This window comes from Sordaria macrospora, chromosome 1 (genome assembly GCF_033870435.1).
Source record: "Sordaria macrospora chromosome 1, complete sequence".
NCBI classification, from domain to species: domain Eukaryota; kingdom Fungi; phylum Ascomycota; class Sordariomycetes; order Sordariales; family Sordariaceae; genus Sordaria; species Sordaria macrospora.
Window position 1 is genome coordinate 241,997 of NC_089371.1, and position 13,668 is coordinate 255,664.

At 52.9% G+C, this 13,668-nt stretch overlaps 6 protein-coding genes across 6 annotated transcripts; 2 read left to right on the plus strand and 4 right to left on the minus strand.

The window, feature by feature from the left end:
• Positions 1-712: 712 nt before the first annotated feature.
• On the minus strand, positions 713-1,152 carry SMAC4_09590 (uncharacterized protein). The gene has a single exon (XM_003343592.2). The coding sequence runs from the start codon at positions 985-987 to the stop codon at positions 751-753; it is 237 nt and encodes a 78-aa protein (XP_003343640.1). The 5' UTR covers positions 988-1,152; the 3' UTR covers positions 713-750.
• A 2,644-nt stretch (positions 1,153-3,796) lies between these two features.
• SMAC4_09592 (uncharacterized protein) lies at positions 3,797-5,233 on the minus strand (the record flags this gene model as incomplete). Its single annotated transcript, XM_066090980.1, has 2 exons — positions 4,433-5,233; positions 3,797-4,365 (listed from the first exon to the last, which is right to left on the minus strand). Exons 1-2 carry the CDS (start codon positions 4,857-4,859, stop codon positions 3,797-3,799), a joined length of 996 nt encoding a protein of 331 aa, XP_065945451.1. The 5' UTR covers positions 4,860-5,233.
• A 1,076-nt stretch (positions 5,234-6,309) lies between these two features.
• SMAC4_09593 (uncharacterized protein) lies at positions 6,310-6,810 on the plus strand (the record flags this gene model as incomplete). The annotated part of the gene is made up of 1 exon (XM_003343594.2): positions 6,310-6,810. The coding sequence occupies one exon, from the start codon at positions 6,310-6,312 to the stop codon at positions 6,808-6,810; it is 501 nt and encodes a 166-aa protein (XP_003343642.2).
• A 1,565-nt stretch (positions 6,811-8,375) lies between these two features.
• On the minus strand, positions 8,376-8,924 carry SMAC4_09766 (uncharacterized protein; the record flags this gene model as incomplete). Its single annotated transcript, XM_003342928.2, has 1 exon — positions 8,376-8,924. One exon carries the CDS (start codon positions 8,922-8,924, stop codon positions 8,376-8,378), a length of 549 nt encoding a protein of 182 aa, XP_003342976.2.
• A 2,190-nt stretch (positions 8,925-11,114) lies between these two features.
• Positions 11,115-12,196, plus strand: SMAC4_09768 (uncharacterized protein; the record flags this gene model as incomplete). The annotated part of the gene is made up of 1 exon (XM_066091008.1): positions 11,115-12,196. Exon 1 carries the CDS (start codon positions 11,246-11,248, stop codon positions 12,194-12,196), a length of 951 nt encoding a protein of 316 aa, XP_065945452.1. The 5' UTR covers positions 11,115-11,245.
• Positions 12,197-12,222: 26 nt separating this feature from the next.
• Positions 12,223-13,170, minus strand: SMAC4_13002 (uncharacterized protein; the record flags this gene model as incomplete). Its single annotated transcript, XM_066091210.1, has 1 exon — positions 12,223-13,170. One exon carries the CDS (start codon positions 13,168-13,170, stop codon positions 12,223-12,225), a length of 948 nt encoding a protein of 315 aa, XP_065945453.1.
• Between the last annotated feature and the right edge of the window lie 498 nt (positions 13,171-13,668).

The window sequence follows — 13,668 nt, forward strand, 5'->3', positions numbered from 1 at the left end:
TTCTCGCCGCCACGAAGTACTTCTCACCGCTTACTTCAGGTTCTACGAACCCAGTCTAGAGGTGATAAGCGCGGGTTGTTACACATGATTTGGAGCCTGGAGATTCCTTTGATGGGTCTGTGACTGTAAACGTGCAATTTGGCACGTTACGTAATCTAGAGGTGTGGTTGGTGGTGTCTTTTAACTCTGTAACTGCAAGTGAAGAATGGAGGCGAACTGGATCACCGAGTATGTGTAATACTAACCTTGTAATAGCTGTACGTACCGCGTTTACTCATCATTCATCTCACGTTTCACAGTGTCACACAGCAAAAAGTTTGCCGCGACCCGGTCTAACACTAGTCCAATGGGGTTCCAATCTGTAGGAACTTTGCAGATGCCTTAGCCCTATAAAGTTATTGAGTCCTATTCCGTACTACAAAGTACCTCTTTCATCGTCCCGTCGACATATCTCATCCATAACTGTTTTCCTCCAACTTCCATAGCGCCAAGGCCTCCCACGTACATTCCCCGAGAAGCATCCATTTTGCACTAGATGACGTTCTCTTCACTGAACCAATGCAAGTCTATTGCAGCTTTTGACTCCACGGCACTCATAACAGCCCGATCAGCTCTCCCAAGCCGTGTTTTGTGCGTAATGCTATGCCCTGCTCAAACTGGTCAACGAATGGTCCACATTGTTGTTTGAAATGGTAAGATAACTCTAGAAGAAGGACAGGGTAGGTACTTACCATACAGAGTTAGGTAGTATCACTTCCTCGGAGTAGGAGGTGGACTCGGCACATCCGGTCTCGGCGCCAACGGTCCCGGTCTGGGCGTCGGTCCAGGTGTAGGCGGCCGGGGAGGATTGGGGACCGTGTTTAAGGGAACGGGACCGGCATAGGGCAGTAACTCTGAGAAGGAGCAGGGTGGTTCGCCCTCGTTGTTCTCCCTGGTCAAGGGGAAGGGAAAGGGGAAGGTGAAGAGGATGAGGTCGGTGAATATCATCTTGTTGTCTGGGAAGGCTGAGAAAGAAGCTTCGGTTCAGGCGGGAGTCAAAGTGAAGTGAATTGTTTCGTGACGAGGACAAACCTAATCGAAGACCTTAGAATTTACCGCCTCTTAAACTCAAAGGGAGCAAACCAAACTGGGGGCAATGGTCTTGAGTCGAATCGAGGGTAAGGTATTATCTACAACAAACACCACGACCACGACCAAACTCGGGCAACGAGGCAATCTTGGTATTTATACTATACGATGGACATCACCATGTACGTTATTAGGCCATCCATCATCAACAAAGAAACCAGCAGCAGCGTAGCTTAGCTAAACGCTGAGAGTCCCGGCGGTGAGTGAGTGGGTGAACTCAACAATGAACGAACGCTCTTGCGCAAAACTACACTAAGGTAAGCTCTCTCTCGTAGGTAGCCCCCACGGCAACATTGAACGTGTTCGGAGTCCGAACGTCTCCGAGAGACTGGACCAAGGCACCAACGAGAGCACCGAGAAGAGTACCAACAAAAGCGCCAACAAGAGGACCCACAAGAGCATCAACAAGAACACCAACAAGAGGACCAACAAGAGCACCAACAGGAGCATCAAACAGAGCACCAACAGGAGCACTGCACTGCCCGTCTTGAAAGAAAAAGTAAAAGAAGCTGCCGCCTCATAGGTGGACCTTTCGGTCAGTATGGTCGGTGAACCAGTACGGGATTATGAAGACGAGTTCTGGGAAGTGACTCTTCAGTCATTGTCGAGTTCTCGAGTCGGGTAGTTGTCGGCCAAAAACAGCCGTGTATCGTGATTTGACCCATGACTCCTCAGGCCACGAGACCAGAGACCAGAGACCAGAGACCATTCCATCATTTCCTCGCGAAGCCATGTTGACAGACAGGTACCAGGCATGGTCCCTCGTCCCCTCGTTCCCGTGCACGGTAGTAGGCAACCGACAGGCCAAGGCAGGAACCGTGTCGGTCGGGGAGTCCGGTAGGTGCGTATCTACTCCTTGTGGGGGCGTTTGCGGTTTGAGACCCTGAGTTGCCTTGTGGCAGTTGGGGGTTTGTCCCTGATGGCAGGCAGGGAGCGACCAAGCGACGAATCCGACGAGGTAGGAGAATAGGTAGGTACAAAATCTATATGGGAAAGGACAACAAGGCACAACGCGTTGGAAGATCTGAGCCCCGGACCTAAATTGGGTTTTGCGGCGCGGGTAGGTAGAGCAGGGCGGTGAGAACTCTCGCCTACCAGTATGGGTGCTGCCTTAGGATTGCGCACAGCCGATGTTCGTCATGTGCTCTGTTGCGTGCAGGAACAACGAGCGAGGGTGCAGGGAGAAACTCGGGTGTACAGGCATGTGGAAAGAGAGATGCCATTGTGGAAGTACCCAGTAAGCAAGATCCAAAGAACAGGACCCAGTCCAGTGGAAGAGATCAGTCGGCCACCTGGCCACCTAAATCATGAGGAGTCACTTGTAGTAGAAGTGACTTCGTCGCCACGCACACTTGTGCCTGAGCGGACGATATAATCGGACCCGTTGATGTGGTGCTCATGGGGTTTGGCAGGAAGAGCATGTTGTGTTGAGCACCTTTGAGAATAATACTCGGACCAGAACCAAGCTATTGGAACTAACAGCGCCGACCCGACCCCGTGGTGCCGTGTTGTCCTTGTCCATGAGCCTCCAAGTACCGGCTCGGTTTCCTAGTCATACTGTGTGGCGCAATCGCTTGTATCCGAGACAGAGCGGAAGGAGAAACCGGGATAGGTATTTCCCCAGACAAATACGTGCGGCACATGATGGATGGCGCAGCCTCAGGCCAACGTTTAGGGCTGACCGAACGTCGTTCCCAGGGATTTCGACATTGGATTGGGAAATCCATGGTTCGTTTGGTCATCGGTGGGTTTGTAAGGTACGTAATCGGGCCTTGTTTTTTTGTGGTTATTGGAGGGGTTGAACCATCACGTAAACATGGTAGCTTTGTAATCGAATCGCAGATGATGAGGCTCTGAGATGGGATGTTCGTGATGTAGTAGTGTAGATCGTCAAGAGTAGGTAGGAAGAGTCATCTCGAATTTTGATCAATGGGGTTGAGGTTGCGTGTTCTTAGGTAGCGAGGGAACACGAATCGCCGTTGTGTATAACGACTATCCGGAGCTCGGTCAGCAGATGTCATTGGTCAGTTGGCGATGACATGCATCCAACAAGAAAGGCAAAACTGGTTGGGCGATGTACTTGGCGGTACAGGCTTTCAACATGGTACATGAAGTACGAGATGGAACATCGGGTTGGTCCGAGCAAAAGGAATAACACCGGAGTGTGGCTAGGCATGACAGCAGGCGGAGAGGGTAGACCAGAATTGATACTTTGTAAGATGGCTTATGAAAACTCTTCCACATACCACCAAGTATAGAAACGAACCCGGCGAGCAACGATGTAGGAATCTCGGATGCTATCTTATTCTTCGTATTCATGTGTTTCTGGGACCAACAACAACCATCGTCCAGATGGTAGCTATCTTTGGGGGTTCGATTCGGATCGCGAGATGTTCGTCAGGCGTCCTGTACAAAATCGATGTAAGCTAACACAAGTAAACCCCCTTTTCCCTGTTGTTTTGTTGGTACAATACTCCTCCCAAAAGGGAATGACACTCACATCGGACCTGTTGTTGTCCAATTTTGTCTCGTCGACTTTTCCATGCCTCCCCCCAACGCCTAATGCTCACATTAACCGATTACTTTCCCGCTTCTACCCTGACCCACGGATCGCGTGGTTTCTTCCTCAGGCTGGCCGGGCAATCTAACCCCTGCGCGACGGATGTACCTAACGTCTGTCCCAATCACGGCTGCGGCTCCGGCTCCTGCTCCTGCGGTCATAGCTGTCGTAACTAGCGCGGCTAGGACTCCTGCGTGCTCTGTCGTTATCCACATCATTCCTTCCTCCTCCTCTGCCGCCTCCTCCTCTTCCACCACGTCCGGCCCTCGGGCTAGGAGAACGGCTTCGGGAAGACCAAGAGCGTGACCTGGACCTGTACCTCCTGGTTCCTCCGCCCGCTGCCACAGGGGAGCGCGAGCGGGATCGCGATCGTGAGACTGAGCGAGGTCGATAGGTATCGGAACGATGTGCGTTACGTCCACCACCACGAGGTCCGGGGGATCTGTTGCGTCCGCCGCCGCGGCCTCCTCCTCTAGGTCCTGGCGGGGGCTGACGGGGATCGTAGTTGGCGCCCCTACGGGCGGTAGGTGGAGAAGGAGAGAATTTGCGGCGGGGAAGGACAATGGAGACGTTGATGACGGCGCCGTCCAGCTGGGCTTCGTGCATGTGGGCAATGGCGGCTTCGGCATCGGCATCGTGGACGTAGAGAATGTAGGCTGTGCCGCGGTTTGTGCGGGCTAGACGTACGACCAGGTTAGCAGTTGCCATAGCAGAGGGTCAGAGGCAAAGACTAAGAGGGCTTACATGTCCTGTTCAAGGGCAGATCCAAGTCCTCAATCTCTCCAAACTGGCCAAAGATCTCACGGAGGTGGTTCTCGTTGATGTTTTTTGTCAAACGCTCAACCACAATCTTGGTACTTCTAACGGGTTGAGCTGGGCTCGGGCTGCGGGTCGGGCTTCTGGATCTCGAGCGACTACGGCTGTAGCTCCTGGCGCGACCAGGTGCCGGGCTGGGACTGCGACGACTACCACCATTCCTGCGGGGTGGCGAGCGGCCTCGCTCACGGTCGAGCGAAGCGTCTCCGAGGACGGGTGAGGGTTCGCGAGAGTAGTCGCGGACGGAACGAGGTGTGGGAGAACGGTCGCGGCGAGGAGATCTGGAACGGGAGCGAGATCGGGAGCGCTCAACGTCGAAGTGGCCAGGCGACCGGGACCTCGAGCGGGAGGTCATGGTTGGTGATGTGGTGGTGATTTGGGGTGAAGCAGCTGTTGCTGGGCAAAGATCTGTTCGCTAATTGTTCTGGTTGTAAGAATGTTAACTGTATCTGCGGTATGTGATGGCAGTTCCAAGACTTTGCTGTCGTCAACTTGGTGGTGGGGGTGCAGAATGGTTGTTGATGATGATGTTTGGTGGAGGATTGAAATCAGTTAGTTGTTTGCCAAATGAATGCTTGTTCTTTCCACTGGAACCATTCAATTGCTGCAAAAGTCCCGACGCGCCTCTTGCTTCAGTGGAGCTCCAAGACCGCGGCCAGCATGCACGGACCTCTTTTGCTTTTGGCCAACCTTTGGTGGGGCCCACAAGGCAAAGGTCCGTTCACGTGATCCCCCGCGTTGTCTTTCACTAACTCCATTCTATCTCCACCGTAAATCTTAGCGCCGACGTTATGATCCACTGTGGTTTCTCTTGGCAACCTTATTTCCATGTTTTTGTTTTCTCGAATGTTTTGAAGCTTTCCAAGACATCATCGCGAGATCCAGGAAGTGATCAGCGCAACGACTTTATGCATGACAACCATAGAAACGTATTCGTATTCAACCACCTTACACTTCTGCGATTGAGTGTTCTTCAATTTCATCAGTAATGTCGCCGTCACCTTGAGGCTGGTGGACTTCTTCGAAAACATTCGGAGTTGACGATGGACAGGACGACTCCAACATGACCAGCTGGTCAATTTCATATGCCGGAGGTCATCTCAGCTCACGATCCAAAGGACGCATTAAAGCCAAGCCCACCGAGCCACAATTGACCTCATCGTCGCGGCACAGACTTGGCGATGCTTAACCAGCGACGTTGCGCAATGAGAATGGACGTCCTCCCGTGGCTGAAAACAAGGAAACTTGGCACGAAGCTTGTCCGAGAAAAGCATTTCACGCCGACCCCCAAGGCCCGATGATGGCATTCTCCGCGATCGTGGTCTAGGCCCGAAACCCTGCATCAGCCATGGTCCATCAATTGTTTGTTACTCTTCAGGGTCCCTGTCCTCACAACCTTCAGGGTCATGCTGGGCTGTTACTACGCCCCGCCGTCATCGTCATTCTGGGCATCCTCATTGGAGCGCGGTTGCTTCAGGCCATTCAAAGGCTCCTGTCACCGTCCTTCACGAACCTGATTTGACGTCATGTTACCTTATCGATCGTCGTCAACAACGTTGTCAATGTCAAACATCATGTCCCAAAAGCAGGTTTCATCCGGTGCACAAACGATGATGAAGGCCTTTTCGGAGGAATAGAAATACCATCGCAACTGCTGGTGTTTTTCCATCTCGAAAATCTGCATCTCCATCGATAACCAGCAAACAACCCATACAAGCCAGCCAAAGCAGCCCTTGAATAACCTCACCTCAACCACTCTGTAAACCAACTCTTCCATCAACAACCACACACAAACGACCACCACCATGCCTCTCTTCTCCCGCCACGCCGAGCCCGAGCCCGCCCCAGCTCCCGTCCACCACGAACCTGCCCCCAAGCGACACTCCCTCTTCGGCGGTTCTCGACACAACCGCTCCCCCTCCCCTGGCTCACCAACCTACTCCAACTCCTCCGCCTCAACGATGGACCGGCACCGGTCCACAAGCCGGGACTCCTCCGGCCACAAGCCCAGCCTTCTCTCCCGCACCTTCGGCAACGGCGTCTCCTCCAGCCACCAAGTCGACCCCTCCATCATGCAAGCTCGCGAGCGCGTGATGATGGCCGAGTCTGCCGAGCGGGATGCGGATCGTGCGCTGATGGCTGCGCGGGAAAGTGTCAGGCAGGCGAGAGAACATGTTCGGGCTTTGGAGCTGGAGGCGCAGGAGGAGGCGAGGCGGGCCAAGATCAAGCAGTATCATGCTAAGGAGGTTTCAAAGAGGGGGAAGCAACTGGGTCGTGAGTATTCCTGTTCTTTTTCCGGGGCTTGATGTGGTGCTAATGTTGTTATAGGTCACGGCCTTTAGAGCCCAGCGGTTGCTTCCCACGTACCGACATCGGTATGGCTTCTCGCAAGGAATGCCAGCCGATGCGTTTTCTTCTCTTTACTCCTGTTTTAATAATACGTTCTTTTTTTTGGCTTTTGGCAGATTACGATTATGATATCCACACGCACATGCACACGAAGAAGGAGTTGAGTGTTCATTTTATGATTGTACGAGGAGACATAAGGAGGAGGGAAGTCCCGATCAAGCACAGCATAGCACAGCATGAGCAAGAAGCATGGAGTTCAGTTGTCTTCCAATCAATTTCAATTCTACCTTTCACTACATGTATCGTGAAGCCATCAAATGTCGTTGTCCAAGCCGTCCTTGCTGTTCCAAAGTCCAACCCAGATTTCCATTCCAACTGCCGAAACGCCATTGTACCATGTGCCTATTGAACGCTATCGTCAAACCTCGCTGTCAGGCGTCCAAGATTCTGCTTGCTGACACGGGCAACTTATCTACCTAGTCCCCCTTGCTGTCATACTCATGGGCGACTTCTCCTGCGCCTGCGCCCGCGCCCAAATGGGACGAGGACTGGAATCAAGCTTTAGTCCACAACAGGGTTCGTGTGACAAGGGCTGTGTTCAGGGCTGTGTTCAGGGCTGTGTTCAGGACTTGGAACAGTAGTTCAATTCAGCTAATAAACTACTTGGGTCTCAAAGGCCTTGTTGAAGCCTTTCAAGCCTTTCCATCCAGGCTGGGTTTCCTGGCCTTCTTATGCCAAAGCCTTCCTTTCTCCTAATCGGTACGTACATGACTCTGCTGGCATGAGGCCACGAGGTATCTACCTGGCGGTTGTGCACGCGTGTGCTTACATGTGGGTATTCCTGAATGACTTCCAGTCTTCTTTCTCCTTTGGCGCCGGCTATGTTGCCGACGCCGCCCTGTCGGTATGGTTGGCTAAGATCGATCCCGCGATAGCAGGGTTCTCCTCCCTGGCCTGGCTGGCGCGGCCTAGTGTGAGGGGTAGTGCAGTCGGCAAGTGTATTGTTGGCTGGAATACGCCGAAGGCTTGGAGGGGATTCGGGTAAGTCGTGCCATCGGTTTGAATAGACTTCCGACTGGGCTGACATGATTGCCTGAGGTATCTTGGTTAGGCTGATGAGTTCGTAAGGGTCAGCTGTGCGGCTCCGCGAGCCCTGTGCTGTGGGTTAGGGTCGAGGTCGAATGTCCGTGTGACAGTTCGCTACACAGAAACCACAACCCAAAAGACCAGTCAACAATTTCCAAAACCCCTTGGTGGTGGCTTTCTCCTTCTTCTTTTCCTTCTCCTTCTTCTCCTTCCCCACCTCCATATCATTATCCTCAAAATGCAGACCCATGAATGCTTGCTTTTGTCCAGCAGCAGCATCCTGACCATTTTCAGGACCTGCTGGACACAGACCGCTCGCAACATGAATCTCGGTCTCGGTCTCAGACCCAGTCCCCTCATCTTCCATATCAGCCCAGGTCACCTTCTTCATGTTCGTCTTCTTCTTCTTACTTCTTCAAGTCCATAGTAGGCGACTTCAACGACGGTCTATAGGAGAGGACCACAAACCGCCCCCTCCCTCCCTCGAAGAAAGTGCAAGTCGATCGTCGTTCCTATCATGATTATAAACCTTGCTCACGCCACCAACGACCCTATCAGTAGTAGTAGAGGTAGAGGCATCATCCTGGCTTTGCTCATAGGGATTCTCCTCTCTCCGGTAGTCGTTGTACGGAACCTGCATGTGGTGCGGGTTGCAGCCGTCATAGTGGCAGTAGTGGAATGTATCGACGTTGTCGTATGACATCTGATTCATGCCGTCGGAGTCGTCGGAGTCGAGCAAGTCCTCGTCCATGGCCGCCGCGTATTCTCTGACAAAGGGGCCGCAGACAATGCAGCGGGGACAGCGGCAATTGTAAATCTTGAGGTTCTGTTTGGGGGACATGGAGTCAATGAGGTCCTCTTCGTCTCCCTCGTCCTCCCTTTCGTCATTGTCGGTGTCGGTGTCGGTGTCGGTTTCCGTGTCAAGGTGGCTGTTTCTGTTGCTGTCGTTGCCGAAGGATTTACGACTGTGCAGAATCGGAATCATGGGAGCCGTGGGAACGAATTGGACATGGACGGAGGAGGAGCAGGGTGAAGACTCGTCGATGGAGATTGAACCGTCGTCGAAATAGAAGTCGGTGTCGGTGTCAGAGACAGAGTCGGAGTCGAAGGAGACGGACGGAAACGGAGTAGAGAGGACATGGGTTATGTCGGAAAGGTTCTCGGTGTTGATGTGGGTTTTCTGAGATTTTGACTTTTCCGGAAGGCATTTCTTCGCTGTAGAGAGCACGAGGGCTTCTTTGGGGTGGACATTTTGAGTGACATATAAGATGGTCGACGGAAATCGCTGCTGCTGTGGAGTGGAGTGGATGTTTCCTGGGATCAGCGAGCTGTGATGGATATGATGTGAATTCGTTTGAGATTGATGGGAAGAGGACCTGAGAAGAGAAGAAATGAAATCGTATGACTTGGTGGGTAATGGGGGAGGGGGTTTATATATTTATTGCTGTCCGGCAGCAGCTTTGAACTTTTCTCGAATCTCGTTCCTTGCAGCTGTACATATTTCTTCCAGTCTTGCATAGAGTATGTACATGCGCTAGGGACTATACAGCCACGGCAGAATTCCGAGCTATTCTTTTCAGGGCTAGAGAAAATCCCTCACAAAGCACACATAATCTGTAGGCACACTGCAACACTCATACCCACCAAAATTTCTATGCACGATCATGTTTCTCGAGCCCTCACCCTTCTGTTCCTGTTATTGAGCCCTGTTCCTTGCTCTATAACCTTCTTTTATAAGTTTATGCCCCTGTAGAGCTCGTTGTTGTCAATCTTGTAATACTTTCTGGTATTGTAGATTTGTAGGTGGATCCAAATTTAAATTCTCGTCTTGGGGTTTTCGAAGAGTAAACATACCCGCACCCCATCAAAACATACCACTTGGAGCACCTAATGGATTTTTGACAAAGTGCATTATAAGCCACAACTACAAATTAAGGAGAAGGGAAAATTGAAGCTCCGAGCTTTAAAAGGAGAGATCCTAAGGACCGGAGTCTAAATTTATTATCAGGTTCTCGTAGTAAGCCTGAACCTGCGAATTGCATTTATAGCATCGCACAAGAGTCCAGCAGCACTCAGCTTAAGCAGGTTCTCGCGTCTCTCGAGTTCAAGTAGTTCGCCTGTCATCCTCTGATGACCCAATTATCACTATGATATAACCAGAAGAGTATGTATCCAAAATGTGAGTTTAATACAATTTCAAGTTAGTATGTAATAACATCGAATCTTACGCAACGGGTTCCTACCAAATATTTCTCCCTCACTCCACAGTCCACTCCTCGGCTATATTCACGCCGTACTCACAACCTGGTCTTCCGCTCGCATCCTCCTCCCGTGATTTCGTCTTTCCCAACAGCCTGACTTCCGAACCAAGCCTAACACTATTAGGATGATGAGGAAGCCAAAGACTCCAACGACAATTAAGACATCGCGCGGTGGCGGTGGCGGTGGCGGTGGTTGATGAGATTCAGACAGGTAAGTTTGTTGTTGTTGTTGTTGTTGTTGTTCAGGGCTGCTCGTGCTTCCGCCGTTGGTAATGGTGGGCGTGCCCGGTTGGGACCACCCAGTTATATTTTTGGTATTTAACATGATCATGACTGGAGTTGAAGGACGACCAAGGTCCTCAAAATTCAGAGGTAAACAATCGTTATATAGACCACAGAAAGGTGAAGGGCACAATACCTCTAGGTCGTTCGTTGGTCAAAGGGAGTGATCGTGTTCGCCATGAGGCACAGCGCCACAGGCTAGGTGGTTGTGACAAGGGCAGAGTTCTGGGCTTGGAACAGTAGTTCAATTCAGCTAATAAACTACTTTGGTCTCGAAGGCCTTGTTGATCCTCTCAACCTCTAGGGGAAGGCTGGGCTTCAAGGCCTTCTTATGCCAAAGGGAAACGGTACGTATCCAGTACGTACAGGTCCTTGTCACCTGAGGCTCCAAGGCACCTAGCGATCTGCATACATGTAGGTCTTTCTCGTATGACACCAGCAGTGTGGCATATGTCCGTGTGACAGTGGTCACTGAACGTCGACCATGGTACAAAGACATCATTCATGCATGAATCACACAGTAACATGAACAAAACAACTGTTCGATTAGAGGTACTGCCTTTTTATATGGTTGGTATGGGGATAGCACCGGATTCGTTCCGGCCACCCCCGGCCCTTTACCCTGTCTAGCTACCCATCTTCCTCCTACAACCAAAAGACTTAGCGCCAAGTGTTAGTCTTAACTCTTGGTTGCCCGCAAAATCCCTAACACCACCTAAATCGCCGTTTTCACGGTCGATACCCCAACATCCACAACATCAAAATGTCTACGCCTTCGCCCTCTGGGGCCCCCAAACCACCGTCGCCGGCTATAATACCGGTTACTCCTTTGCCGGGCATCCTTTGCGTCCCGCCCCCGCCCCCCACGATGGCGCAGTCGGCCAAGAGAGCCCGGACTGCGGACGAGGAAGTCCGTCACGCCCACACCACCACCACTGCCAACACCACTAGACACATCTCGTCCTTCGCAAAGACGGTCATCTCCGATGCTCTCGCTAACGCTGAAGTATCTCGTTCCATCGCCACTGTCCTCGACTCTGAACTCGCCTGCATCTCCGTCGTCTCTCCAGCCCACGCCCGCGAGGCCAACCACCTCGCACGGACCATCACGGCCGCCCTAAGGAAAAATTCTGCATCCGCATCAACTACCCTGGACACACCTTCGCCTACCCCGGATTCCAACGTCCTAGCAGGCACGGGAAAAGAACCCGTCACATTTGCAGAAATAGCCGCCAAGGGCGTAAACTCCGCCTCGGCCTCCCGCTCCACTCCCTGCTCCAGCCCTATCCGTAAGGCTGCCCCGCTTCCTACACCCCAAAGTGACGGCCGTGTCTTCCTACGACTAGATAGGGACTCCCCCTTCGCTATTCACAAAGAAGTGCAAACATTCCTCCGCCTCGCCCCCACCGACATCCCCGGATGCCATAAAGTTCCTACCGGATTCGCCCTTGTGCCCAAGAACGACGCAGTCCGCCAGGCCCTCCTCGTCCGAAAGGATGAGATTGGAGCCCATTTCGGCTGTGTCCAGGTTGAAGTGCCTAAGAAATGGGTCACCTACGCCGTCCAGAATGTGCCCATGACGATGCGACTCGGTATGGTCCCTGTCGACACTACCACCGCCATCAAGGATGAGATCCTCGTGCAAACCGGCCAGGAGCCCATTGCCCTCCGCCCCTCCCAGCACTACCGTCCCGGCGAGGCCTACGCGACCTAGCTTACTGCCTTATCTCCTTTGATAGGTCAGGTTGCATAGGCCTCGCCAGGGTGGTAGTACTGGGAGGGACGGAGGGCAATGGGCTCCTGGCTGGTTTGCACGAGCATCTCATCCTTGATGGCGGTGGTAGTGTCGACAGGGACCATACCGAGTCGCATCATCATGGGCACATTCTGGACGGCGTAGGTGGCCCATTTCTTGGGCACTTCGACTTGAACGCAGCCAAAACGGGCACTAATCTCATCCTTGTGGGCCAGGAGGGTCTGGCGGACAGCGTCATTCTTGGGCACGAGGGCAAAACCAGTAGGGACCTTATGGCAACCAGGGATGTCGGTGGGGGCGAGGCGGAGGAATGTTTGCACTTCTTTGCGAATAGCGAAGGTGTCGTTGTTGGCGAAGGGGGAGTCCCTATCTAGTCGTAGGAAGATACGGCCGTCACTTTGGGGTGTAGGAGGCGGGGCAGCCTTGCGGATAGGGCTGGAGCGGGGAGTGGAGCGGGAGGCCGAGGCAGAGTTTACGCCCTTGGCGGCTATTTCTGCGAATGTAGCGGGTCCTTTACCTGTTGGGGCGGTGGTGTCTGGGGTAGACAGGGTTGGGGAGGCAGAGTTTTTCCTTAGGGCGGCCGTGATGGTCCGTGCGAGGTATTCGGCTTCGCGGGCGTGGGCTGTAGAGACGACGAAGAGGCGGGCTAACTCAGAGTCGAGGGCGGAGGCGATAGAGCGGTAGACCTCCGCTTTAGCAAGAGCTTCAGAGACGAGGGTCTCAGCGAAGGTTGTAATGGAACCAGAAGCATTAGGGGTGGCGGTGGTGGCGTGAGCAGGACGGGCTTCCTCGTCCGCAGTCCGGGCTCTTTTGGCCGACTGCGCCGTCGTGGAGGGCGGGAGCGGGACGCAAAGGATGCCCGGCAAAGGAGTAACCGGTATTATAGCCGGCGACGGTGGTTTGGGGGCCCCAGAGGGCGAAGGCGTAGACATTTTGGTGTTGTGGATGTTGGGATATCGACCGTGAAAACGGCGATTTAGGTGGTGTTAAGGATTTTGCGGGCAACCTAGCGTTAAGACTAACACTTGGCGCTAAGTCTTTTGGTTGTAGGAGGAAGATGTCTGGACCTCGACAGGCACAACATGGGGTAGACAGTAAGCGTTAGCGTGACCCACTAGACCTCTCGCGTCCAGCGCCCGTCCACTAACGGAACACAGCACAATCTCCTGCCTTGACTCGCATCTGGGAAAAAAACACACCCGACAACGTCTATTGTTTCCCAACAGCAGTTCGAGTCGACCCTCCCGTCCATTTATTCCACCCACGACATGCTAAACATCTAGCCATCTTCCTACTAATTACAGCCCCTTCAAAGCCGACACAACAGCCATGGCACTCTCCTTGACAAATTCCCAAATAAACTCCCAGCCGTGTTCCAGCCCTTCCAACACATCCTCGCCACTCACCTCAGTCCCCGCCACGCTGTCAAT

Bases quoted from the DNA above. Each gene is read 5' to 3' on its own strand.
- SMAC4_09590 (XM_003343592.2), bottom strand. From the start codon at position 987: ATGATATTCACCGACCTCATCCTCTTCACCTTCCCCTTTCCCTTCCCC.